This window comes from Agelaius phoeniceus, chromosome 18, assembly GCF_051311805.1.
Source record: "Agelaius phoeniceus isolate bAgePho1 chromosome 18, bAgePho1.hap1, whole genome shotgun sequence".
NCBI classification, from domain to species: domain Eukaryota; kingdom Metazoa; phylum Chordata; class Aves; order Passeriformes; family Icteridae; genus Agelaius; species Agelaius phoeniceus.
The window spans coordinates 10,459,313-10,486,944 of NC_135282.1; the positions used below are offsets into that span (position 1 = coordinate 10,459,313).

Here is a 27,632-nt window from a genome sequence, read left to right on the forward strand (position 1 = left end):
GCTTTTACATTTGTTTCTCTTCCATTGTAGTTTTTAGCACCTTGTCAGTTTAAACCTCTCTCATAAATTATTTTTTTATCTTCTTGAAATCCACACAGTTCAGCTGTCACTCAGAGACAGCTGCTTGAGAGTTCAAAGATGTTATTACCATCAGTTGTAGGGAAAAATTATCTTTTACTGACAACTGGTATTTTTAAGACATTTGAAATGAAAAAAAAATTAATTCTTTAGTCTCCAAGTTGGCACAATCAATTTATCAGATCTCATGTTGTGGCAAAAATTATGGGTATTTTATCTCTGATACATTAATACTGCAGTGTATAAATAGTTTAGCAAAAGTAGCTATCAAAATCCAAATCGAGTGTTTCACTGTGACTGAAAAATCAGCATATTCTCCACAACTGCAAGTGAGCTCCCACCTTTTACTCCTCTCTCTCAGGAATCACTAAGCTGAGTGCAGAAATTCAGGTGCTGTTTGGGAAAATGAATGAGTTTTTCCACTTGCTGCTACCTAAGTTGGAAATACAAATCATCAAAATAATAGAATAACTTATTGGTTGAAATGAACAAGTGAATAGAAAAGGCTTCATTTACCTATAATTTTCTTTCCCATGTTTATGTGGAGCATCAGTTGGAATCAGAATAAGCCAAGGTGCCCATGATCAAGAGCTCAAACAGACATTCTTCACCAAAACTTGCCATTTTTTCATTCCTTCCTGGCTGCAGTGATGGAGCAAGTGATTCCAGTACAATCACTGAGATTTTTGACACCTACTTAGTAGGTTTTGAGTGGCATCAAATTTTGTGGCGTTTCAGGGCAGAGGTTTTTGCATTGCATGGTTTAACTGCTGTTCCTGGGATCCCAGAGCACAGCTAATTCATCACAGGTGAAACTCATTCCAGTGCCCCAAGCTGCCAAATCTTTAAGAGCACTTAGCTGACTTTTCACTTTTTAGTATTACCAACTCAGTGCAGAATATGTGGTTTTAAGATGATTTCAAATTCACAAGTATTTTGAAAGGCAAAAATCAGAATTAAAACTCACCTTCAAAATGCAGCTAAATGTCATGAAATAGAACACAATTTCCATCAGACCAACTGGGAAGCACTGCAGTTTTGTAGAAATACATCCAAAGCATAAATACAGAATTAGAGATAATTAACTAAAGAGCCATTTTGTACCTTGGCTTCATAGCTGATCACAAACTAAACATGTCCACAACATTGTGGTGTTGCAAGAAAGGAACACCCAGACCTTGTGCTGGGGTGGACAACTGAGATTGTTGTGTGGGGCTTGCAAAACAACTCCCCAGGAGACCTGGGCCAGCAGTGGCCACCTTGGGGCAAGGAGGAGTCAGAATGAAACCAACGTGAGGGGCAGCAGTGTAAGTTTAGAAAACATGTAAATCTCTAAGGAAATACATAGAAAATCTGATTTTATTTCATCCAGGGGTGAGGACACTGAAGTGATGATGCAGCTGCTGCTGAAATGAACTGTCTTCAATGTCTGTGGGAACAGAACAAGCAGCAATGGACTCAGGTAGCAGCAAGGAAAACTTTTTCCTCAGACATGAGGTAAGTTCTGACAGTCCGGTAAGTTCATATAACAAAATAGATGGCATAGAGGGTTATGGAATCTCCATCCTCTGATGCTGTATAAACAATTGTGTGGCAGTCAGCTAGGAATGGTTTAGTGGGAGCTGAGCCTATCTTAGGTACAGGGTAAAACAGCTGATTTCCCCAGTTCCTTCCACTAACTCCTACAGCAAATCTGTTGTCAGGATGCTACACCACAGGCTGGGAACTGACACAGCACCAAGAACCTCTTGTCAGATTTTTGTACTTCTGACCAGAATAAACCACAGCACTCCCCAGATACCTGCTCACTATTGTATCTTGCTGTTTGAGGCATGAATATGATAAAAATGTTCTTGTGTTTGCTGCTACTGCCATAACAATCAGAAAACTGCTTCTGGCAGAATGTGTGTTCCCATGGGGGTCCACCTCATGCTCTCCAATTTTATGTGTAGTGTTGTGTTCTCCATTCATCACGGTTTGAGCCATCCAGAGTTACAAGCAAGGAAGATTGCACACACACACACCCCACCCACATGAAATAACAAATCTTAGTGCTCTGTCTTAGGTGCAACCAGCTTCTGTGAGTTTCATAAAATAGGTCCAGCTCATGTAACTATTGCTCTACATGAAACGTAAAGCACATTTAGCCTTCTAAAAAATTGTATTCTGCAACAAGATTTTCAGTATTTCCATCAAGTGACATCATATCTACTAGTAAATTGATTTTTTTTCCAAAAGAGATATATGTGGCCAGGTAAAATAAAAGACTTTCTTGGAGCAGCACAACTCATTGACCAAAAGACCTAAAGCCAAGTTTTTGTGAAGCCTTTGAAGACGTAAATACAAAGGACTTTTTGTGAGTTGGGTAACTAAAAAGCTGTCTGTAGTCAAAAATACTTTTGAAATTAACAGGAGTAATTATTTACAGATTTCATTAAATGTCAGCTCTGGCTTGGCTTTAAATCCTGTATTGCCTCAGTTCTGTGAAAGGTTTTCACAGCACTGTCCACTCTACAAACTGTATGCCCTAGAACAAACAGGTCTGAAAAGTAAATCAGAGTTTGTTGACAAATGAATTTGTAAAAAGAACAGTTTACATCAGAAGGATCAAAGTCAGAGCCTTTATTAAATGTTCCTTCTCTAAACAGACTGCATTTAATCCCCCTTTCGCATCTGTGATTTCTAAGGCTATTTTAAATACTTCGTTTTACAGGGATTTTCAGTCTTCAGAACCGTCACAAGCAGCAAGTTAGCAGTACACAGAAACAATACAACTGAACTTTCACTGAGTTCTATTCCTGCCTCCCAGGGGGTGTGCAAAAACCAACAATACCTCCAGGAGTGGAGTTTTTGCACAGACCCTGGAAAGGAAATAGTTGTCACCAGAGATTAAGCCTGATGTGCTCTAGCCACATCTCACAATTGGCCACAGCTGACCAGTACTGGTTAGTATGTCTGTCTCTTGCGCATTATCTGTTTCAAAAAGGGGACCAAATTTTTAATTTTCATCTAGTGTGGGTCTAATTAAGGCTATTCTGGTATATTTGATACTAAAATACTCTCTGGGAGTCCTTTTCATGAAATCCCATCAGAATTAACATTTTCAAAAATGAAAACATTTATAATAGGTGTTGGAGTTGAAATGCTGATGCAGCGGTTGGTTCAGTGTTTCCTGGTCTTCGGGAGCTTTATCACGTCAGGATAGTGTCATCAATCTGTTCCTCAGAGTCAGCCTGCCCAGCCAGCTTCCGCAGGGACCTCCTGCAGCTTTCATTGAGAAGCTCCAGGCTGGCAGCATCCAGGATCTTGGAAACTGACTGTGGAAGGGAGACAGCAACAGTTACCAACTCCTTACAACATACCATTCAAAATCAGAGTGAGTGTGAGTGCCTGAGGCACTGTACCAACTAAAATCTTTCAAACATCCCAAAAGTCACCACCTGGTTTTACAATTTCAGAACTATCCAAAAACAGGTCAGCCTTAGAAAACAGGTCTGGAAATGGATGCATGAAGTGGTCTATCCTAAATACTTCCTAAGACCACTGTGATCATCCAGGTGACCAAAGCAATGAATTATCAGTGCCAGCTGAGGGAACTCAGCACAGGCAAGGCTTAAGGGGCTATGTTAAATGCCTCAATTCTATTAATGCTGCACTGTGAGGTTGTACAGAACAGGTGTTGCTGATTTCTTAAGAGCTTAGCATGAGAATGCTGCTGAAGATCTAAAAGAAAATGGGAATGTCCCACTGAATCTATTTCATAAGAGACTTCCAGCACATTCTGCAGGCACCTCACAGACAAATGCAGAACAGGGTGACACAGCCTTACTACCAACAATTATGTTTTTTTTATATGTCTCATACCTCAAGCACTTCTTCACCCGCTCTCATCTTCAGGAGGTTGACAATAGCCTGGTCACTGTAGGCTCTTACACTGGTGTTTTTGTCTTTTGTGTTGTCCAGAAGTGCTTTGAGAATTGGTTTAATTGTCTGAGTATCCAGTGGGGGAAGATGGCTTTTATTTGCCCACCAAATCATCTTTTCTGCAACTAACTTTATGTCACTGGATGAGTTCTGAAGACACTGAAGGAGACAAAGATACACTTGCATTCAGATATTCCAAGACTGTATATTTAACGCAGTTGTTATTTTTTTTCCTAATTTGAGTATTTAAAACTATGCTAAAAAAAGCAAACAGTTTTCAACTCACAGGTACACAAGATACACACTTGTTACCAATTAAGTCTGACTAAATTGTGTAAGAGAAGGTCAAACCTTGAAAACATGACAACTTTTCAATAGAAAATTTCTAAATATGTAGTTGATGACAGTATCACATGTTCATCTCTAGTGTCTCAGGAAGCAACAATGACCCCTAAGTGCAGAAAAGCTGATAGTGTCAGCACCTCTACAGCACACTCACTCAGCAACAACAGCCAGGCCAGTCTCTGGTTGGAATCCTGGGTGCATTTGAACAGGGGATTTCACTTCAAAATTCAAAGAATGAGAGTTTTGTATTTTAACCTTAACCCATTTAAAACATGAAAGCTAATGTCTGAATGTCAGGTACATTATTAATACAGTGATAAAGGTTTTGTTGTAACTGTGGTATTTTATATTTTAACACAATACTATTAACATAGAAAAGTTGGACTTCAAACAAAAAGTCTGCTTTGAAGAATGTTGGCTGTATCATGTCAGCTTGGCAGTTTGGTAGTTTTTCAAGTAAATTGCAAAGAAATGTAAAACCTGAAAATGTAACATGCTGCAGCATCACCCCTCTCTATCTGTCCTTGTCTACCAAGAGGGATACTCAAGTGAATGGTGGGGTTTGGGGAGGGCAGACAACTAAAGAAATCAAAAAAACCCAGCCACACACCAAAAGAAACCAACAACCAATAAAGGAATTTTGAAGAAAAAATATTGAAATATTTAAAATAAACTGAAAAAAGATGTTAATTTCAATGTTCTCAGGTTAGGTGAGTTTTGGTATTTGATTTCTAGCAAAGGCTGTTTGACCTTTAGCAATGTTAAAAACCTGACATCTTCCTCACACTCTTCTCTGCCTCTCTGCCAGCTGTTTGCTACTATAAAGGAAAAATGCATTTATAAGACTCAGGCTTGAGATTCAGTACAGAAGGCTCAAAATCAAATTTCCATGTTAGAGCAGGGATGGCAGTGTTGTATTCACAGCTTCAAAGCAGGCTGATACAGTGATTCTATCTGCACTCTGCCTCAAAAAGAAAGTTCTAGACTTTCAGGGACTTGATAGACCCATCCATGAGTTAGGTCACACAGAGATGCAGATCACACAAGAACACCAGCAGATAGCTAGCATGAAAATTCTTACCTTAATAAAGAGGCTGGAAAGTTTGGGAGGCAGGTTGCCTCCCTCTTCCATGTGGTATTTCATGAGAAAGCCCATCCCTCTGATGCCACTAACTGCAATGGGGATCTTCACCATAAAGACAAGAATTGGTATTACTACTACAGCACAGTTCAACAACAGCCTTTAAAACCAAACTCATGGTCTGTCATTTTCTGTGGAAGGCTAAACCATCTTTCAAAAGAACAGCAGGATGAAAAAACATTGGGTTAATGGTATTGAGTAATATGATGAAAAAATTCCAATGCAACCATGAGCCAGAGGAAATAAAGCAGCAGGCCCCACCAAGCCCACAAAATTCCTACCCCAAACTACTCATTCAACACCAGATTTAAACTCTCCCTCCTAAAATGATTTCCACTTCTTGCAAACTTGGTCTGTGAATGAGAGCTCTCTAGGGAAACAGGAGTGTAATTTACTCCAAATGAAAGCTACTCTGCAGTTAAAGATTATTTAATCTTCATCTCCCAAGAGATCAGAACTCAAAGAACCAGAACAGTTGTGTAATTTCACCATAAAAACTGCATCTAGCCAAGGGAGAATCTTCAGATGGCACTCGGGGGTTTTTGTCCTGGTTGGTTACACAGGAACCTGTTCAAACACCTTTCAAAACTGCTCCCAACAAGAGTTTGCAACAGCACTCCCCGTGGGGCAGGACTCACCCTGTCAGCTGTGGCATTGCTGAAGATCATCTCCTGGACACTGCTGTAGTATTTTGGGGAGCACAGCTTGCCAGGAGCCACGTTCACAGCCACAGAGAGAGCCAGGCTCCGGCCATGCCTCACCATCCAGTCAATGCCAGAGACATCTGCTGCAGAGGAAAGAACAAAACAATGGCAGGGCTCATGCCATCTACTTCTCTTCATCTGAGAGGCTTTTGGCAGTTTGTCAATTCACTGCCATAAAATGAAATAAGGAGTGGCATCTAAAGCAATGCCCGGCTTCCTCCGTTTCTCCCAAAAAGACACACAGAGCTAATATGCAACACCTTTTCCAGGCAAGAACACCACTTGAACAGGCAGGAAGGCAGACACTTCTGATGGTTCAAAATTAGACAAGCTTTGACTCTCTAATAAATTTGTAAAAGTCATCATCTATAATTTGACCAGCCAACAGACTTCCTTTCTAAGCCTAGAGGGAAGAGTAATCCATAACACTCTCAAACACTGGGGTGCTATAAAATGCACGTTTTTTTCTAACTTGGAGGCAAAATAGTTAATTTTCCAAAAGCACGTGAAGCCATCAGATGTGGCCTGCAATTAACATCAGCCAACCTAAGATCACAGTGCTTTCCCAAAATGTGGGATGGCCCTCCTGTCCACCCTGAACATCCTGTCATGTCCAACTGTCCTTGTGCTGGCAACAGCAATTACTCAGCCATGCTAGTACTTTTATCAAGCCATCAGATAACAAATCCAGGGAAAAAAAGTCTGAGCAATCCCAAGTGACAACCAGTTACCTGTGCTCCCTGTGTACCAGAGTGCATCAATTAAGGGCCATGAGAAAAGCACAAGATAATACAGAGCAGAGATTCAGTCACAAAGTTATCCTGAATCAATGGCTCAGAAGGAATCTTCCCTGCTTCCAGCATCTGTTCCAGTCCTGTAGAGAGCTTCACCTACCCAGTAAGTGCTGGTAGAGAACGTTGCTGAGCTCGTCGTCGGACAGAAAGGCGCACAGCTCTGCCAGGCAGCCGGCCGAGGCCATGCGGGTGGCATCCTGACAGGGATGGGAGAACACAGAACATGGCTTGAGATCAACACACCCCAGAGACAGGCAGCAAGAAAAACAAGTGTCAGAAGATGACAGGAAATAAAGAGGATAAAATAAATAGTAGTATTTCGCTCATACTCCTGAGGATTTCTTTCAGTTCATATTGTTTCTTGGACATAATGGAACTTAAAACCAAATCTAAGGTCAAAAAAGCCAGCAGAGACTGAAGAATTACAGATTTTATCTAAGTTTTGATTTCTTAAATGGAAAAGTCATAAAGATGAAATTCAGTGTTTTAAAAGATGAGCTTATAAGAGCTTCTTTAAATCTAGCCATCTCAGGATGAGCTGGTCTCTGTGATAAACTCTCACTACTCTTCATTTAACACTTTCAAGTTTTTGCTGTTTTGGCTTCCTTATGTGACCATCCCATTACTGTCCACTTCTCCCCCAAATTTATTTCTATTTCTAGCATGTCAACAGTATCATGTCTGTTGCAGAGACTGACATAAAAAATAAATTATTAAATTATTAATTTAAGCTCCTTCATGTTACTGTTGCTATCTGCTATATAGAGAAGACCCTGTATTAAACTTGGAGAGCTTCTCTCATTGGAGAAAAATCTGTCATTATCAGAAAAATTTCTCACACAGAATGATAAACCTCACCTGAGAGGCTACAAACACATCCGTGCATATAGTGAAGGCACTGCAGGCTTTCTCCAAGATAAAAAACAAATCCTGACTGCAGAGCTACCTGAAACCTGTTAGTGAGGAGCTGCAGGTCAAACACACATATGCAGTTGCCAAGGAAACATTAAACTGGAGGCTTTTCAGAGTTACCAGGGACGGGTCAGGAATCTCCAGTTCTTGACTGTGACTACATCATTAGTAATTTTCCCAGAAGTTATTTTAGATAGTATTTCTGTTAGAAAGTTCAGATTTTAAATGTAAGAACAAGACTGTGTGCAGCAGGGGACCTTTGCAGGTGGCAGAAGCAGTACCTCATCATGTCCCAGCATCCCCAGCAGCACTGTGCTAATATTCTTCCTAATTGCAGCATCCACTTTAGCACCAGCTCCTCGTGTGACAAACCGCAGCGCTTGCAGCATTGTATCCCTGGAAGAGATCACATTCTACAGTCAGACACTGCCTCTCCCCTACCCTCCAAGAGAAGTTTTGTTCTGGATAGTGTAATTGCTGAGCAAGGATCTACAGGCCTTACAGTTTGCGAGAGTGATCCCCTCTCTGCACTGCTGGAGACTCCACCCTAGACAGTACTTCCATGTGTCTGTCTAACACAACAGAGATATTTTCTGTTTGTTAAAACATTAAAAAAATTATCATGGCAGGAAGTTCCTATCTTAGGGATCTGTGCCGTAGGATACAAGAACAGCTGCTTTGCTTCAGGTCAGACTGACAGTCAACACTGCCTTTTATCTGGAAGTGGGCTGCTTGGGGATGTGCAGGAGAGGAGAACTGGGCAGACCCCCAGCACTCTTTCTCCTAAATACTGTCACAGTTCACCTGACACAGGAAAGCCCCATCACCCCCATTCCTGGTTTACAGTCCACTGCTTTCATTAATACATGCATCTTACTCTAACTGGGGGTTTTGTCAACTCATCCCAGCTCTTTCATCCTCAGTAAGCAGGAAGGTCTGAGCTGTCAGCTGCAGCTCACCTGATGGCAGAGTCATCGCTGGAACGAATTCCATTCAGGAGCTCTGTGAAGAGAGGATCCACTTTGACATGGATGACAATGAGCTTCCCAAGAGCATCGGCAGCTTTAAGGCGAACAGCGCGGTTTGAGTCTTGCAGAGCTTTGGTGAACGTTGTTTGCAACTGGGGCAAAAACGGTTTCAGAGCAATCTCCACCTATTCCAGAGTAGAAGAAAGGAAAGTGGTGGGTCAAGTATTAAAGAGCAGTTGGAGATCAAAGCCTGACAACCTCTTTTACAGCAGTTTGTTATCAGAGAACCCTCGTTAAATCTAACATGCTACTAAAATAGGAAAAACATGAAACAACAATTTACCACAAAACCTTTGACCCTTTCCAATCTAATTATCTTTTCTTCACACTGAAATACAAGGGTAGCACTGAGAAATTTTACACTATCATGTACTCAGAGTACTGAATAAAAGCTCAGCTCTGTTCAAAGATCTTTGCACTTAACAATACATAAAAATGGTGGATACAGGAGAGATTATTACATGGTGGGTTTTAATCACTTGAAAGTGGGATCGGCATTTAGCAATATTTCTAAGAAGCCCAGTGTTTCAGCACTGGGTGCTTTTTTTGTAGGCCAGAAGCTGCTGGAAGAATCCAATCAAGTTACAGTGCTATTCCTACATATCAAATCCACAGCAGCAGACATCCCCGCTGTATTTACATGAACAGCAACAGGTATTTCTGAAGGTTGCCATGGAAAATGTTCACAAACCACAGTCCAATACTTGGAATCTTACCTTAGCTAAAAGAAGGCTTAATGTTTCAAGCAGAGCCACCTTGACATTCCAGCTGAACCGATCTCCCAAGATTCGAATGAGCGGCCCAGTGATGCTCACCACAGATGGTTTGAGAGCTTCAGCAGAAGTCAGCTTTATAACCAGCCCTAAGGCCTTTGCTGCCTCCTCCTTCTGTTCTGGATTACCAGTTAAAACACCTTCCCGCAGCACCACAAGTATGGAAGTCACTCCCTGTCACGAAAATCGGATAAGAAAGCTTAGAAGCTAAGATGCAAGAAATATGTATCTTATTTCTGCTGCTATTATACACCAGATGCACAAACTTGGAGAGTTTCTCTCAATTTCCTGTTGACCTTCAGCTGCCTGATTCCACACTGACAGAGCTACTTTTATTTGGTTTGATTTCATGCCTCTCCGCCTTACTAAGCCAGTTGCTATGAGAAAAGTGGTGGCGGCTCAGGGAATTTTTAAACCAGAGAAATTTGGCACAGAAGTCCAGTGTTACTCCCCCACAAAAAGCAGCCAGTAACCATAACTTACGTGCATAACAGAACTGTCAGAGACCTCATTGCAAGAGGGGTCTTCTGTAGGGTTACTCAAGAGCTCTAACCTACAAAAAGTCCTCCAATATACAGGTTTGGAAAGCCTAAATAGTCACTGCTTCTAATAGCTATAATATCAACCAGCTCTCCCCAAAGGTGGGGTATTGTGGCTGTGGTGAATCCACACTCATTCTGATCCTTTACCTTCTTAGGAATACAGAATCCTGGCACATGCTCGCCCTTGGCCTCATTCCCGACAATCCGGATATCCCTATGCAGGTCCTCAATGAGAGCAAGCTGGTTCCCAGCGTCTAATTTCTGCAGGAGAGAGGGGTGAAACAAAGATCAGGCAACATGACATCCAGATAGCTTCTGTGAAGTCTTCTCAGGCCAGGCATTACTCCTGTAACCTTTTTAAGCTGCCTCTCACCTTGGTGATGGAATTAAGCGCATCCCAGCTTTCATTCAGAACTACGGGGTTGGTGTCATTAAACAGGCGAATCAAGCCTGAAACCAAGCTCCTGAGATGCCCAGTGTAGTCTGCTTTCGTCTTGGAGCAGTAGATGTTCAGCATGACAGCTGCTGCCTGTCTCATGCCCAGCTCAGGGCTGCGGGTAGCTTCTAGCAGATCTTCAGTTATAATTCTTTGTCCAACATCATCTTCCACAGATAGGATCACAGACTGGCAGTTTGCCATCTCCTGAAGAGTCCAAATTAACTTTACATTAGCCCTCAAACAGAACAAAGCCAAATTTAGCCCCAGGTTTCTCCATGTTATCCCCAGCATTGTCTCTTAGAGAAATCCTACAACACACCCCATTTGCTAATTGTTTCTCATTAAAGAGCTGCTCACATCACCATTAAAGGCTTGACTCAGTCCTGGTGCAGACACAGGTATGACCAATTCTTAAAATTTATCAAGTGACCAAACTCTGCTGAACTGATTGCTCCAGCAGCTGCAGGAGGGCTAATTTACAAAAATTAGAGTAGCTCAGTCTCCCCATCTTACTCACCCGTGAGAGACTGTGAGTCTAGTCAGATAACATTCTTCGGATTTAGGTAGTTTAATGCTGTGCGTCACAGCCCTAATTACAAGCACGTCTGTGGGTACATTAGAGATCTCCAGGCAGACTTGGGGCTAGAAGCTGATCTAATGGGTATCCACAGCAGAAAGGCAACAGGACTGTCACTCATTTCTAATTCACCAACTGATTATGAAAATGTCTGTCCACAGTCACAACTCCAGGATGTTCTCTGGAGTCCAAACACCAGATGTTTTGGAAAGCAGTACGTGAGGAGTGCAGCATGCAAAATAGGAGATTTCCTCCCTGCAGCCCTTTAATCTCTCAGTCTTCTACACCAAGAATAAATACAAAGTTAACTAGACTTTCTGGCAGTTCTCCAGGAATAAGCAAACTGAGAATTGTATCTTGTAGCAGGCCAAGGAGACTTTTAAATGGATACAAATAGATTTGGAAAGCATACGTTTTTTGACTCACAATATGCCACCAGGCAAAAAGACTCATCCTGGAGAAGCTAATGGACTGAATTAAACATGCAATCTGTGAATTTAGAGAACACAGATTCTGGGATGGGAAGTAAACCTGGTGCACTATCTTCAGGCAACCTGTCACAACAAAGAGTTGAGCTGTGCTACTTGCCAATTGCTCTTCACTGGTGCCCAGTTTTTCTTTGAGTGCAGACATCATGGCAGGCAGGATGACACTCAAATGCCGTGTCAGAGCATCCCCTGCCACTGAGGAGAGGAAAGCCAGCACCCGGGTATTCACTGGGGGGGTAGTCAGCTACAAAAATAAAAAATAACACCAAAAATTGAGACAAGCAGAAAGTTTTTTCAGCAGGAGTCTCACTTTCTCTACAGCATGAAATATTTATGCATCACAAGCCAAATAACAATGTTTTGAGCACAAAATCAGAAAAAAGAAATCAGACTATGCTCTCCTTTTTGCTATATTGGTCCAGAGAAAACTGGCAGCAAGCAGAGAAAACAGCACAAATATCAAGTTTAAAATTTGTTTCCCACTCTACCTTTGGCACCAAGTAAGGCAGCACCACACGGCTCTTGACAGCCATAACTTGTTTAAGACCATCCACAGCAAAGTCAGCTGTCTCTTCATTATCCTACAGGGAAACAGAAAGAGACAAACGTGAGAAATTATCTGTGACACACTAAGCTAAGCCCTGCTTCAAGGGACAATTTTACACGTGATCATAAAAACAAAACCAAGTCCTTCTATTAAAAAAATGTTCTCATATTCTCATTGTCCCTAGAAAAACCCAAACGAAGCTCTTCTGTCACATCAGACAGATTTTCCATTTCAGACATGTTGGCCAAGCAACTTCATCGGGTGACAGTGGCAATTCCATCACAGAGCCAGGTGTAGCAATTCTTAGGCTTAGGCTGAAGCCACAACATCTTCCCTACCACTGGCTAGGATGACTCCAGGAGGAGACAAAATACTGCTGCCATTCCCTGGTAGGTCTGCCACTACAATCCTCCTGCTCCTTTAAGTTAATTATTCAAAACTTGTCCCACAACATCATTAATCAGGCTGTTGACTAATGCTGAGCAATGCTCACCAGCTGCTTCAGCAAGAAGGGCAGGATGTCTTCAAGAGCCTGATGGCCAATTGTTGAGTGCAGCTGTTCAAATGTTTTGGCTGCAGCCTCTCGAACTTCTTCCAGAGGGTCACACAGTGCTTTTCTCACTGTAGGAACCAGGGACTCGGAGAAAAGCAGCACCTGTGGATGAAGAGATAAAATTACAGAACATCTAAAGCACAACAGACACTCAGTAAAGTAGTGAAGAATGCAGAATTTGCAAAACTGAAACTAAACTGCAATTTGCTTGGAATAATATTGGAAGAAAAGCAGGAACCATCAGCACAAATAGCTGCAGTGCTCTAAGGCTACCTAGTGGAAGATTTCTAGTATTGTATCTCATAAAAGGCAATGTTTAAATTTACCGACTGATACAAATTCATACAATTTGCCTGAGCAGCAACTCACTGTTAGTTACAAGCCCTGACTTCAGACCACAGAACACTGGCTGTATTTTTCTGTCTCAAGTGCAATACCTGCACCATAACATCAATACCTGGGAGAAATGGGAATTTCACCTGGCACATGTGACTCACCGCATCCCTGCTGGTTGATTTCATGATCTCGCTCAAACCAATGCAGACTCCTTGCCTCTCATCACTCTTGTCTGATCTCAGTCCATCTTCCAGGATAGGAATGATTTCAGGGAGGATCTTCTCCCCTAACTTTCGGACAAGGTCTCCTAATGTCCGTGCTGCAACCTGTCCCCAAAAATGTATTAATTATTTTCCTTTTTTATAAAACTTAAGAAGGTGAACTGTGAGCAAATGTTCGCTTTTGACCATTCGCTACTGTTCATAGTGCAGGAGGAATGGAAACAGTATTACAAATAACCATTGAAAAATAGTTTTAGTGTCATCACAATCTCAGTTGCCTTCAGCAGAAAACTCAAACCTGCTTATGCTCAGAACAGTTAAACTGATGACAGCTTTGGAGTTACTTATAGAGAAGAATTAGCCTCTGTTCCTCAGGAGTTATTTTCCACAGTCACCTGCAGGATCAGCAAGGCACAACTTAATTCCTCACCGTTCGTTTATCTGCACAAGTACTGGCCAGGAATTTCAGCAGAAGCCCAAAGAGTGTTGGCAGGATTTCCCGCAGCGTGCGAGGAGTGTTTGAGACAACAATTTTCCAGACGTGTAAGGAAGCCTGGCGCACCACCAGCTGCGTGTCCGAGCGGCCCATGTACAGCCCTGCCAGCACCCTGTTCCTCCTCTCCACTCCCAGAGCATTAATGATAGCCTGGAAAGAAACAGCACAGAATTGTATTATCTGCCCCTGAAATCTATAAAAAGAACAGAATACATGATTATTCAGTATGTCTTTCCAGCAGGCTGTCCATGCTGATTTAAAATAGGAGAATTTGGAAAAAAATAAAGGCACAACAGGCAAGAATGGCTTTACCTTGTTTGACTGGGCTGTTCCAAAGTTGTCATCCTCTGAGGCAGTTTCTGTGGTCATTTTTCCAGTGACTCCTGAGATATGGAATAGGAGATCTCCAAGGAGCTGAACTGAGCTAAACCTGGCAACAGGAGTAAGTCAAGTGTTACAAACAGGGTGCTCAGGCAGTACCTGTCCAATTTTGACAGGATGTCAGCTACAGACTGGAGCCAAATGTGAAGCACAGCTGGGTCTGCACTGAAATGCTGCATGGGCTGATGTGTCACATCAGTCTGCCAACATGGCTGAAAGCAGCATGATAAAGAGAAAGGGAAGGAATGAATTCCAAACTGGAAGGGCTGAGAGAATTTTCAAATGAAAGCAATGAATCCAAGAATAGCTTTGACTCTAAAAAGGAACAAGACATTGCCTGCATGTGTCTAACCCAAACGACATTCAGCTGGGGCAAGAGTACTTAGCAACACTCAGCTGGCACAAATCATTTAGTGCAGCTAATTTTTGAGTAACTGCTAGTGGCTGTGAGTGCTCCACTGTGCATCTCCACACACAGGAGAACAATAACTTGCTCAGCATTTGGAGAAATGAAAAACAGTACACAAGGGCTAAATATTGCCACATCAGCTTCCTTGGAAGTGCATTTCAGAGTCACCACCAGAATTAATAATCCAGCATGAATGCTCTGTAGGTAGTAGGAAACCTGATCCAGCCTGGCAGGGCTTTGCAGACTCAAGTGCTGTAAGGCATCCTAATCAAATCAACAAGCAAAAAGAGACACTTGTTTTTGCTTCACAGGAGGTCTCTGCATTTTTCTGAGGAGAAACACAGAGCCTAAACCACACCAGTTTTTCAAGCACGGAAGGGAAACATTTGTGGCTAAGCTGGTTCTGCCTTACCTTATCCTCCACAAGTCATCAAAGAGCCCATCCTCGAGCTGTGGCAGGAGCAGAGCGATGGCAGTCTCGGCGTACATGCTGATGATTCGCTGCCCCGCGCGCAGCGCCGTGTCCCGCACAAACTCGTTCTCATCTGCCAGGGCCTGCGCACAGGCACAAAAAGGCTCTGAAAACTCAGCCTTTCACAATACACAAAGCAACAGGAGGAAAACAAGCCAATGTTTTCTCTCTCCACCATGAAAACCGAATGAACTATGGAGTTGTGAATGCACAAAGATGACTTCAAAAAAATTACCAGTGACCACAAGTAAAAGACAGCAAGCCAATAAATTAGGAGAAATAATTTATCATTTTAATTCCCTTTTTTCCTAGTAGTTCAGCCAAGCTGGACAAATCTCTGCACATCCTACAATTATCAAAAATTTTACTTAAAATATTCTGGAGGCTTATTTTTATTCTGTGATAAATAAAATTCTTCAGTTCTGCTACATACCTTAAGGATACAAGGAATGATGGGACCAACATAGGGAGTGAACTTGTCTCCAAAGGTAATTGGCAGGTAGTTGAACATCATGATATAACCATCTCGTACATGTGGAGCAATATCCACTTTACTGGCAGTTGCTACAATCTCTGGCATAAGTTTCTCCAGCTTTTCTACCCCCAAACCAGCCATAACCTCAGCCAGACCTGGGGAAAAAAAGCAGGGAACAGAGCTGATACACACACAAAACAAACAGCTAATTTGATTTAATATGGGAAGACCTGAGCTCAGTGCTCACACACAGCTGTCCCCACCTTGAGCAGCACCAGAGCGATCCACTGAGCTCTGCTCGTATGTCAGTGTCTCCATCAGCCATGGCAACAAATCCTCAAAGCACGACTCTCCCATACCCTTCACCATGGCCCCCAGGGCCTTTGCAGACACTGTGCGCACCTAACAGACAAGAGGAACAGAGATCTGCAAAATGTCCAGTCAAAGGTGCTACAGATGTGCCAGACTGATAAGGAAAATGTTTAACCTAATGCACTGAAAGACAGACTGTGTTTGTACAAAAGACTTACTTCAGGTACAGGATCCAACAGAGAGGCCTTCAGTCCAGGGGTCACACTGGGTAGGTATGGAGCCAGATCCTAAAACAAAGAGCCCAAAAAGTCAGAACCAGATTCAGAATGAGAGAAAACACAGTCACCTTCATGTAAAGGACATCCACCCCTTGTAATCAGCAAACATCCTTAACATCCTGAAAGTTTAATTAGCTGCTCTCACAATACTGCAGACAAGCATAGTGAATTATTCTGCAAGTCCAAGAACACCAGTTCTGTGCAGATCACTCAAAACCTTTTTAATGCTCACTCACAACGCAGCAGTTTGTGTCTTAGGATAATCCAACACTCTTAACATTTACACAAGGTTTAAATGTAGAGATTATCAGCACAAAAATTAAACACAGATCTTTAGCCTACAGTCAGGTCCTACAAATACTTTTCAAACAAATCCTGGATCCATTTGTTAGCAGCTGATCTGTGTTTCAGTTGTTTGTTGAGGCATTTCTTATCTGGTAAAAATTACAGGACCTTTTTGTAGGGATAAACTGGTAATAACTAGATGACCAAAGCTGACAGTCTTAAGGACCTCAGAACTGTCACTATCCTTATAGTCATCTGCTCATTTACATACATTTAATTAAGAAGCTGTACAGATGATAGTATTTTCTATCTTAACAGCAAAATCTCCAAGCCAAATAAATTGTCTCTAGTGCTTGTCACAGTGATCAAATAGAATACAGTTAGAGGGCTTTTTTAGCACTGTACCTTCTGGTCAGTCAGGGAGTACATGTTCCCAATGATCTGGGCAGCCATTTTCCTGGTGTCTGTGGAACGATCCTGGAAAGCTCTCTGAACAATTGGCATGATCAGGGCTAAGGATGGAGCATCAATGAAATGGACAAATTTGGTATCCAGTAGAGTCTGCAAACACTTCTGAGTCTTCCTGGAGGGGTCAGTAAGAGCATCCAACAGAACTGGAGCAATTGCTGAATGTTTTTAAAAAGGAGAGAAAAGATTTTTATTTGTACATAAACCAAAAATGTGTCAGGATGAGCTAGTGTGCTCTGATGAGATGTTGTAGGCAACAAGCAGCACAAAGACAAGAGAAACTCTATTAACATCAGATGAAAAAATGGACAGGAACATTTAAAAAGCCTGGAAGCAGACAGCTGCTGTTAAGCTTTCATGTTTTACTTCTGTAGGATTAATTTCATTTCTACACAAATTTGCACTTAATCCTAAATACCATGAACCTAAACCTTGCTATTATAAACCACAGTCACATCAGGACATTAGAGATGCACAGACAGGTCTTACCCAGGATCTCTGGATTCCTGATGACAGACCCAATCTGCCTAAGAGCCTGCTGCCCTGCATTCTGCACCTTCACATGGGAATCTGTCAGCACTTCAGTGAGTTTGGGCACGATGTTGGGTAAACAGGAGGAGAGCTGTTTGGGAGCACAGTATGCCATAGCCCCCAGCAATTCCACTGAGCCTGTGAAGAAAGCACACCAAGAAAAAAAAAGACAAAATAAAAGACAAAACACAGTATTAAGAACTGACATGAGATGATGATCACATTTACTTCAAACTCAAATCTACCAGTCAGAGAACACAAAGAAAGGCTGAAATGCATTAAGTCACTCTATGCCACCTAAAGACACCAAAAAATACTTTTCTTTTGTACAAGGGAGAAGGAATATGTTAAGGAAATTCCAGGTTCTGAAGTACAACTATAGATACAGGATACAAACTGTCCCTTGAATATGCCAGGGGGAAAAAGGTTACTCAAATGTGTCAGGGAACTCAGCTGTAAAAAGCTGGAGAAGTTCCACAGTCCCTCATAAGACAATAAACCATCATGGCCATGTGTAGGGATTAAGGAATACACAAGGGGGATGACAGCAAAGGGAACTGTGGGTCACTCTCAGTCCTATCAGGTGCATATTGGTCCATACCAGCTTTAGTTCTCCAAGATTCCTCTTCTAGTGCCGCAAGAAGTGATGGCAAAACCAGCTTCACTCCATGAGTACTCAGATTGCTCATTACAGCTTTGGCACAGTCATCTGCAGCCTCCAAAGAGAAGAGAACACTTACAAACTGTGACACAACACTGTTTTCCTTCCTCTGAGACTCTCTGGGAACAAAGCCCTCACGTAAATAGTGTCTCAGTACAATGATGCAGCTGGCTAAGTAGCTCCCAATTAATGGCCAATGAAATCAGATGCTTTCAGTTACTAAGAAGATCAAATTGTTATTAGTGGTATCTCAAGGGATAGGTCACCTTCTCTATTTGCCTTGTTAAAAACAGGATTTGCATCCATATCCATTCCATATGGATGGGGTTTTTAACACTATGTGATAGCAGAAATTTCAAGCACCTTACCTCTCGCACGTACTGGTTCCCATCTCCAAAACAAAGCAGCAGGTGAGGCAGCACATGAACCACATAGGGCTCAAACAGCTTCCCAAGCATGCTGCAGAGCATCTCGAAGGCAAACAGAGCCCCTAAAAACCCAAAAAAGACAGTCAGAGGAAAACACAACTTCATTTAAGGAGGATAGGAAAAGAAGAGAAAATTTGCCAAATATTTTTCCAAAAGCACTCAAATCTCACAGCTGAAAGTCTCTTGCTTTCTTGCCCTTGTGGCTTGTGCTGTAGTAGGGATTTGTGGCCTCAGAAAAGGAACTCTCCCCCAGCAACACCTGCCTTTGGCAACAGGAGAGGGGGGCACATCCATATGGTCTAGGACTAGAAATTCCTTCCACCACCACAAGGTGAATCAAGCAATTTTGGGACACTATACACAACCAACGGCCTCACAAGAAATACTTCCCATTTCTTTCTTGCCAAACTTTAGTAAAATAAATGTAGCTAAACCAAACACAGGGGTGCAGGAACTTCACCTGACCACAGTGGTAGTAGGTACAAGAGAAATTATGAGTATGTGGAGGGAAAAGCTCCTGTCCTTACCCTCCCGGCGGCGGAAGTTCTTCTTGTCCTGGATGGCGTCGGTCAGCGTGGTCATCATCTCCTGCTGCTTGAGAGAGAGGATGCCCAGGCCTTTCACCAGGCCTGCCAGACCATAGGCTGCACCTTTGCGCTCAGCATATTTATCAGACTCCAACAGCAACTGCATCAGCTTCTGGATCATTCCTCCTGCATCTTCCTTAATTGCAGGCACCAGAGGTGGTAAACAGCTTGCCACTGACTCTTGAACCTATAAAACAATCCATCAGCCACCAGATCACAAAACAGTCATTACCAACATAAATTCCCCTTAGAATGCACCCCAAGTGAAACCTTTCTGTCACCATTTTTCATCTCTCTGCCAACCCTAACAGTATCCTGGTGTTAACCTGTCTCTGTGTGGAACCTGACAACTCCTCCCAAGGGCACCTACCTGCTGAGATGGGGTGGACAAGGCTGCTATCAGTTTGCCAACAATTGGTTTCACTTTGGGGTCACTCTTGTCCAGATGTTTTGCCAGTGACCCCATCAGAATGACCACGCTTTGCCTGACAGCATCATAACTGGCATCATTAGGAGCATTTTTCAGGAATTCTTCAAACACTGGCAAGAGAGAGTTAACATTGTCCTGAAAAACAAAACCACAGAACCTGCCACTAGAGTCCACTCAGAATGAGATTTGCTATGCTCAGTGGACTTGTTTGTTCTTCTCTGAGCCAACAACTGAACAATCACACTGTATTTACAGTTCATTTCATGTGTCACATCACATAAAACCTTGTACCATCCCGACAGGCAACAAATATTTCCTGCTAGAGAAAAATTAGTTCTTCAAAATTAGAATCCCCAAGCCTGCCAGCATGATGTTCTGCCAGAAGCAACACAAGCTCTCAGGCCTGAACATCAGTGCCCGCTCCTCTGCTCGCCCCATTTGCCAAGAGAGAGCAGAAACGTCAAACTTCACATTGTTTTTCTAAGAAACACAATGAAAGAATAAATAATATGAAAATACCCCAATTGTCTTGGGCTAAACTAAAGAATACAGGTATCTGTCCAGAAGTGACTGGCACATATGAGGAAATCAGAAGCTGAGCAATTCACACCCTGCACACCTTCCCCATCTGACACTGCTGGGGAAGAGCTGGCAGGGAGAAGGATGGTCCTCAGCTCCTCAATGTTTTAAGTTTAATTAAGCCAACAATCAGCAAGGTTTCATGTTTTGCTTTGCATGAAGCCTGAAAAGGAATTCTCATCTTCACAGAATCAAAAGATCTATGATTTGACCATATCAAATCTATGGTCTGATTATACTTTTATTACTCTAGTTTTATACCATTTTAACTCCAGTTGATCGGGGATATTATATTTTACAGCAATGACAGGGATGAACCACACTTAGTCAACACTAGACACTAACAGAAAAACCTTAAACACAAAAATTCCTAAATGAAAGTTTTCAGCTGTTACAAGTAACAGCAACCTCTAAGAAATTTATAATTTTTTTTTAAAAATCGATGGGCTCCAATGCAGTATCTACATATCCATCACATCTTTTTTCCCCTGACAGAGACAGATACATTCAGACTTACTTTGCCATGAGTGTTGAGCGTTGAAAGAGCTGCATCCAGCATGCACTTCCTGACCTCAGGACTGCGATCATTCAGAGCATCCGGCACAAAAAACTGAAAGAGGGGCTTCACCTGAGAACTGTCCAGATGCTCTGAGAGCTTGTTAAGGGCCAGTGCTATGCCACACCTGTGAAGAAGGTAATGAGCCTGTCAGCTTACTGACTTCTCACAGAATTGAGAGCTCACAATCACGTTTGCTATCAGCAGCAATTACAGAAACTGAGAGCAAGAACCATTACGGAAACAAACTGCCTCAGAGTGTCCAACCTCTGTGCATTTCATTACATAACTCCATGCTGAAGTCTCCCAAAAGGACAACAATCCCTCAGCCATATAATAGCTTTTATCTCAATTAGGCTTTAGGGATACTTGAGCCAACGTAGACATCAGGATCACTTGAACTACTGCTGAAATGCAGCAGCTTTACAACAAGGTACATCAGCATTAAAGGCCAGATTAGCTCAACAGAAGTAGCAAACAAGATGATCTCCAATTAAACCTGTACAGAACATACAAGTAAACAGAAAGTAATTATCCAAACTGGAATTTGGCCAATTCATTAAGCCTCGAACTGCTGCTTTTGAAACAATCAATGGCCCATACAGAGGTGGGAACATGGTAAACTAAGACAAAAATCAGACAGTCTGAGAAGGAAAGACTCTGCTTTTATCAGGACATTGAGATGGTAGCACCCAATATTTTGATGGAGTTCTACCTGCCCCCAGTTTGCTTGAAGGGCACATGAAAACAGCAAGTCAATACAACTGCATTTAATTTTTTGTTCTAAATAAAAATCAAAAACATTTAATTTGCATGCACAGGAAGTGATGAGATCAGTCTGAATACAAACTGTACCTTGCTTCCCACTGGTCAGGCGGTGATTCAGATATCACTCGTCCCAAAGCATCCAAAACTGGAGGTGGCCTCTGGAAGGAGAAAAGATTTCATTAAAATGCCTTTTCCAAGGATAGGCATGCAGGGAATTTGTTAACCACACTTGCACTGCCATTTGATAATGGTGCACAGAGTTATGATACCACTAGCAGTAGGGCAAGGTAAAAAAACAAGCAGAAAGCAAGTTTGAAGTCAAAATTACTTCAACTGACGTTGCCCTACCACAGCCTTTCTGTATCATCTAAGGCACCCCTCCCACCTATCCAGTGGTGCCATTACTGGCTGACAACATGAAGTTCAAGACACTGAAGTCTGTGCTAAGCTCAAAAAGGACAACAGTAGATTCAATGCACATCTTCAGGACAGACAAAAGGAAAAGTGACTAACACAAAATAAAGCAGTAGTTCATGCCTGTCACCCCTTAGGGTAAGAGTACTTACATAGAGCTTTTCCTGGTAGATCTCTGTGAGCTTGCTCATGACCTCTGCTGCTTGCTTTCGGTACTGAGCTACAGCTCTGGAAAGAGCCTCAGCCCCTGCCTGTCGCACTGCCTCTTCGTGGTAGATGACATCTTTGATCAGCAGGGAACACAGGTCAGGCTGCAGCTCCAGACCCATGGACTCCCACAGCCTGCAGCACACACACAGAGGTGATGGGTCACTCTTCAGCAAAGAAAGCACTGCCACATGTACAACTGGAGAGGCCTACAGCTGCCCTCCAGCTGTGGGGCAAAGCCCCTGAGTGTAGCTCCATGCTGTGGGCAGAGAAGAGGTCCCCCTAAAACCCAATCAATAAAGAAGAACCCTTACCTCTCTGCCAGCTTCTGAATCTCATCTTCAACATCAAACTTTACTACCCAGAGGCGACGCAGCAGGTTCAGTCCATTCTTCTCATCGCTGTCTGGGGTTGGTAGAACCATTTGTAGCTCCATCAGTCCCTGAATTAGTTAACAGGAAAATCAGGAAAAAGGATCTGATTTTTAGAAACAGATGCTTTAAAACAATTAAAACTTCTGTCAAGTCAAGCTCTCAGTGGTTTAAAGTGTCAAAATTCATGTTTGTTTGTGCCTTTGTGTCTTACACTGCCCATTTTGATCAAGGAGTTCTTATTGCTAGTATGTGAGATGATGAGATTCCAGAACAGTGCTCCACAGGCAGGGTGCAGAAAGGCTCTGGTGACTACAGTCTGTCCTGCTTCTGAGTACAGACGAGACAGCTAAGGTGGGCTAAACTAGAATTTGTTTCATGGCAAAGAACACCAAGCGCCCTTGAGGTTTTTCTTTCTGTGTTCTCGAAGTGACTAAGCCTGAAGCTTTCCAATAACAAGGCCTAGTACAGACAGGAATTTTTTGACAGCTTCTCTCTTTAAGACTAAGCTCTATCCAATTGTAAACAGAAGGTGTTAAGTAGTCCTAATTATACCTCTTTTAAGAAAACAAAAGTGTGGATAAACCCAGAGTACTCCTTTTTGCAGATAAATCTGGTACAAAGAGCATGACTCTGACACACTGCCCAAAGCCTGGCATCACAGCTGACTCCTCTCTGCATCAGTGTTAGAAAAGATCCACCTCCCAAGAACTTCAGGAATTTGGTGTGACCCTGAATGATTCCCACCTACCCTGAGAGCTGCATCTCGAACGTTCATGCAGGGAGACTGCAGGGCCTGCAGGAGCACATCGATCTCCTCCTGCTCGGCGTAGGCGCAGCCGTCCTCCCCGCTGCTGCTCGCGCACAGCGCCGTCAGCGCCTCCGAGGCCAGCACCTACAACAGCACCAGCACGTGGCACAGACCCACTACACCCTGAACTGCTGGCACAGCAAGCAACGAGTGCTGCCACAGCAGAAATTCCCAAAGAACAGTGACCAAACCATGACAAGTTCAGCCCAACTCTGCTTAAGTCACTTCTGGAAGACTGAATATATCTGGTGCAATAAAACCCACAGAAAAAAAGATGCAGGCATTTTAATCCAAGAATACCATAAACACAGAAGAAAATTGGGAATGTATCAACCACCGGCATCAGAGATTTAAACCAGTTGGTACATTTCCCTCATTTAGATGCTGATGAAACTTAGGGAGAATGCTGACTGTGGTTATGGAGCTGAGCACTCACCTGTAACCGTGGAGAACCTGTTCCTATCACCCGGGTCAGCAGAACTAGCATGTCCCGGCGGGGCAGCAACTCTGGGCCATTCTGAAAGGTTGAGGGGAGAAAAGGGCAGGGGAGGAAGGAAAAAGACTTTTATCTTGTGATTTCAAAGTGCCCTGCCTATGTATGATGTTCCTTAAAACATCCCAGTCAAAATCTCAGGCTGGACAGGTACCAAAACCCATGGCAGAAAACAATCCTATACAGGTAACTCTAACGTGGACAATTCATCTGCTTTGTCCAGTTTGCACATCAGCTGTTTTATCCCATGGCTCATCTGAAGGAGGTAATCTGACCCCACAGCTCTCACCTCATCCACCAACAACGACTGGCCATTCCCTGATGATCTCAGCTGGGCATGGACTGTAAGAATCTGCAGAATCTTGACCAGGAACTCCTCCTTGTCTTCGCTGTTATGGGGTGTCTCAGTCATAACTGTCTTCAGGAGAGGAAAGACTAAGGAAAATGCTGGAGCTGATAATGGGGCAGCACCTGTGAAAAGGAAAAAAACATCCTGTGAACAGAGCTGATCCTCCATGACTTGGTTGATAATACTGACTGGTATAAAATGTACACTTGAGTAGCTCATAATAGCTATGGCCAAGCTTCAGCCTCATGCACAAAGATGCTGAGTAAAACTAAGTATTTGCCATTTAGCACCAGCAACAGTGCAGCTCCAACAGTGGCTTTTTCAGTGTTAGGTTAAGGGTAGGACTTGATGATCTTAATGGTCTTTTCCAGCCTGAATGATTCTGTGACTCTACCTGGCTTCAATTAAAGTCACATTCGGATTCCAAATTACTACCAATGCCACAAGAGTATAGAAATACATACTGTAAATGGAATTGAAACAATTCAATGAATTAGACAGTCACTTATAAAATTCATTTGTCCCAAAGCAAAACCCCCCTGTTTGTCAGCTGCATTTCCTTTAAACACTTCCTACCAACCTAGCTAACCTGTCATTCCAGCCTTCAGCTGGATCTTTGAGAATTAAGTCCTCCTAATTCTGGTACAAGATTCAGCTCTCCTCGTCTCCTTGAAAAAATTAAAGCTTTTGGATTCCCGTTGTTAAAAGATTTTGCTCCTTCCTTTCTACAGGGCCTTGGCTATAGCATATAACAAATGGTCCTTCCAGTCTTTCATTAGTCCAGTTAATATTCAAGTATCAGGTGTCTACAGAAAACATTTCCTTTCTATATCCTATCTGTGCTGACAGAGAATGCCCAAGTTTAAATTTCTAAATGCAGATGAAGAGCATTGCAGATACAATACTGCAGTATTAGTCAGCTTATGTAGGGCAAAAATACTGCAAAAGTAGTTCAAGGGAGAAATATTAAATCCCAAACACGTTCTGAGCTCCTATTTAACATGAACAGCTTCAGTAAAACCCTCTCTATTTCTCATGTGGGATTTTTCTCTCTGTTTGCTCAGTATCTGTTTGCTTTTACACTTTTCTTTTTTAATTATTGGCTGGATATTTTTAGCATTAAACCACTGTCCCTCTATACACAGCAGGAGGAAGAAAGCTTTACTGGAGGAGAAAAACGTTCTACTCACACAGTAGCTGGTATTGACCAAAAAAAGAATGATTATAGGATGTATCTTGGCATTTCAGCAATGATTGATAAATTCTGTCATCCACATTACAAGGAGGTATGGTGAATCTTAGGTCTCATAGTAACCTAAGAAATTAATCTCTACTAAATCATATCACACAAGTACGTTCCAAAGAACTTTGAAAAAGAGGAAAAATCCTTTGGGAATATACTATGATTTGTCATACTATATACTATACAACAAAGTGCTGTGGAAACTACTGCCCTTCTCTTGCAAAAGTGGAAAAAAAATTAGCTATTAATATAATTAAACAATATAGGAAATCGTGAAGGACTGAAAATACTTCCACTATTTTCTTATTTTCTAGAAATAAGCCTGAAAAAGGATTCAAATGTTACTGAATGTGCACTTACTATGGCAATAAATTGCACAGTGGTGACACCAAATTATCACTGAGATATTCAGCATTGAAGTGGTGGTCAACATGGCCAATGGCCACTGGTCAGCTGTGACAGTGACACCAGTCATTCCTTGAACAGCAAGAGAACTGAACTATGGGGCTAAGGGACCAAACAGAATCCCACATTTCCCTTAAAAATATACACCATCTACCACAGCAGCTTTTGACTGGGTTATCTGATGAACAGCTCCAAAGCCTGGGAGAAGTGAACCACCTCTCTCCCTAGAGTACATCCTGGGACAACCAAAGCTATCCCAGCCCCCAGAGGACACACACCAACCCTCCTCTTCTGAACTGTCATCTTCAGTGGAGTGGCACAAGTACTTGTGCACTCCACTGTGAAGATTTTGGAAGCAACCTAAATAAAAACTAACTCCAGGAAATAAATTTTTTAAAGAATCAGGAAAAAAAGGTTTACTTTAACTCAAATCATTACCTTGCACTGTAAAAATATTGGTGCTTGCCTTCATGTTATAGAGTGGAGAGAACTGCTCTTTCTACAATCATGGCAGTATAAAATATTCATGAACTGCAGCACCACACAGCAAACAAGCAGAGGCCATGGGCACTTCACTGCTGTGATCACAGATAACAAGCAATTATTTTCTCTCTCCACTTAGTCTCACTGAATCCCTTATGCTAAGTGGTGCTGAAAGGTAGGAGCTGTCCTTGGCAAAGATGAACCTTAATTTCACTGCTGTTACTTCTGTATGAACCATTTTAAGAAAAACTACTCTTATTTCATTTCTACACTTAACTATAGTTGCAACATCACTTCTACTACCAGCAGAAAAAAAACCCTTAAGGTTTTTCATATCTATGAACAGCTATCCAATTAAAAAAGAAAAAGTGAACTTTTGCTTGCAAAATATAATACAAACTCTGAAAACTAAACCAGTCCATAGTTACTGGAGGTGGGGGCAGTGCCAACAGAATGTACCATATTCCCCATACTTCATACCTGGCTCTCCCTTGCTGCTTCGGCTGGGAATGGTGTGGGCATGCAGCAAACTGACCACTCTGTTCAGAGCAGTGGGCAGCTCTTCCTGACACCAGGATTCATCCAACTCACACTCTGGTTTCATCAGGCGCAAGGTCACATGGCTTACCAGGGTACCTGGAGTGCAACAGTAAAGAATCCATGAGAGGGCCAAAACAAAAGGTTCTTGATAGAACAAGCCTCAGGAACACAGAGCCAAGAATTGTAACAAAGCCCTGGGCAAGAGCCCAGGCTGCAAAGAGGCTCAGAGCAGGAAGCCCAGCCCAGGGCTGTTAGGGGACAGATTTCTTCACAACATGTGTGTGTTACACTCACACCATCCTAACTCTGCACAGGGAAGATGGTTCCACAGTGACCAGCTGCTCCTCAGAGCTGGTCACTGACCAGACAAGTCCTTGTCTTTTGTCCCAGTCCTACCCAGCAGTAGGATCTCTGGGAAATCACAGTCATCTCCCTAAGCACTGTTCCAGGTGGTTTTTCCTCTTGGCTTCCTAGGGTACATGGTCATGATCCACAGTCTATAAGAGCAAGAATTTTCACCACCTTCAAAATGACATATCCTGCCCTTAAAGAGCAACTGCAAATACTCACCAAAGGTTTTCAGGCGAGCAGGCATGACACAGGAAGCCAAGGAAAGAAAAGGCTTCTTAATCCTTGGAGCAGCCAAAGGAGATCGAAAAAGTGGCAAGAAAGAACTGATGAGACCAGGGATGTACTGAGTGAGACCAGGAGGCTTTTTCTTTAAAACAGTGTCCAGGAGTCCTAGAGCTGTTTCCAGCTCATTATCAAGCTGTAAGAGAAACAATTTAATTTTTAAAA

At 42.5% G+C, this 27,632-nt stretch overlaps 1 protein-coding gene across 2 annotated transcripts in view; it reads right to left on the reverse strand.

The window, feature by feature from the left end:
• Positions 1-2,685: 2,685 nt before the first annotated feature.
• The window catches only part of GCN1 (GCN1 activator of EIF2AK4), a 38,516-nt gene continuing 13,569 nt past the window's right edge, over positions 2,686-27,632 (reverse strand). The window contains exons 24-58 of one of the 2 annotated variants that reach the window (XM_077187576.1): positions 27,405-27,603; positions 26,775-26,930; positions 24,104-24,285; positions 23,758-23,838; positions 23,262-23,405; positions 22,454-22,581; positions 22,085-22,274; positions 21,606-21,676; positions 20,712-20,877; positions 19,556-19,750; positions 19,126-19,372; positions 18,539-18,660; positions 18,111-18,225; positions 17,468-17,647; positions 16,916-17,136; positions 16,166-16,234; positions 15,899-16,037; positions 15,594-15,790; positions 15,101-15,243; positions 14,211-14,328; positions 13,833-14,048; positions 13,343-13,507; positions 12,786-12,947; positions 12,234-12,326; positions 11,846-11,989; positions 10,615-10,884; positions 10,389-10,502; positions 9,643-9,873; positions 8,858-9,051; positions 8,180-8,294; positions 7,087-7,183; positions 6,127-6,272; positions 5,429-5,533; positions 3,943-4,161; positions 2,686-3,395 (exon numbers count right to left, since the gene is read on the reverse strand). In XM_077187576.1, the coding sequence (XP_077043691.1) occupies positions 3,270-3,395; positions 3,943-4,161; positions 5,429-5,533; positions 6,127-6,272; positions 7,087-7,183; positions 8,180-8,294; positions 8,858-9,051; positions 9,643-9,873; positions 10,389-10,502; positions 10,615-10,884; positions 11,846-11,989; positions 12,234-12,326; positions 12,786-12,947; positions 13,343-13,507; positions 13,833-14,048; positions 14,211-14,328; positions 15,101-15,243; positions 15,594-15,790; positions 15,899-16,037; positions 16,166-16,234; positions 16,916-17,136; positions 17,468-17,647; positions 18,111-18,225; positions 18,539-18,660; positions 19,126-19,372; positions 19,556-19,750; positions 20,712-20,877; positions 21,606-21,676; positions 22,085-22,274; positions 22,454-22,581; positions 23,262-23,405; positions 23,758-23,838; positions 24,104-24,285; positions 26,775-26,930; positions 27,405-27,603 (5,460 nt within the window). In that variant the 3' untranslated portion in view covers positions 2,686-3,269. Of the gene's footprint in view, positions 3,396-3,942; positions 4,162-5,428; positions 5,534-6,126; positions 6,276-7,086; positions 7,184-8,179; positions 8,295-8,857; positions 9,052-9,642; positions 9,874-10,388; positions 10,503-10,614; positions 10,885-11,845; positions 11,990-12,233; positions 12,327-12,785; positions 12,948-13,342; positions 13,508-13,832; positions 14,049-14,210; positions 14,329-15,100; positions 15,244-15,593; positions 15,791-15,898; positions 16,038-16,165; positions 16,235-16,915; positions 17,137-17,467; positions 17,648-18,110; positions 18,226-18,538; positions 18,661-19,125; positions 19,373-19,555; positions 19,751-20,711; positions 20,878-21,605; positions 21,677-22,084; positions 22,275-22,453; positions 22,582-23,261; positions 23,406-23,757; positions 23,839-24,103; positions 24,286-26,774; positions 26,931-27,404; positions 27,604-27,632 lie in introns of both variants that reach the window. The other variant, XM_054645511.2, reaches the window with a different exon arrangement.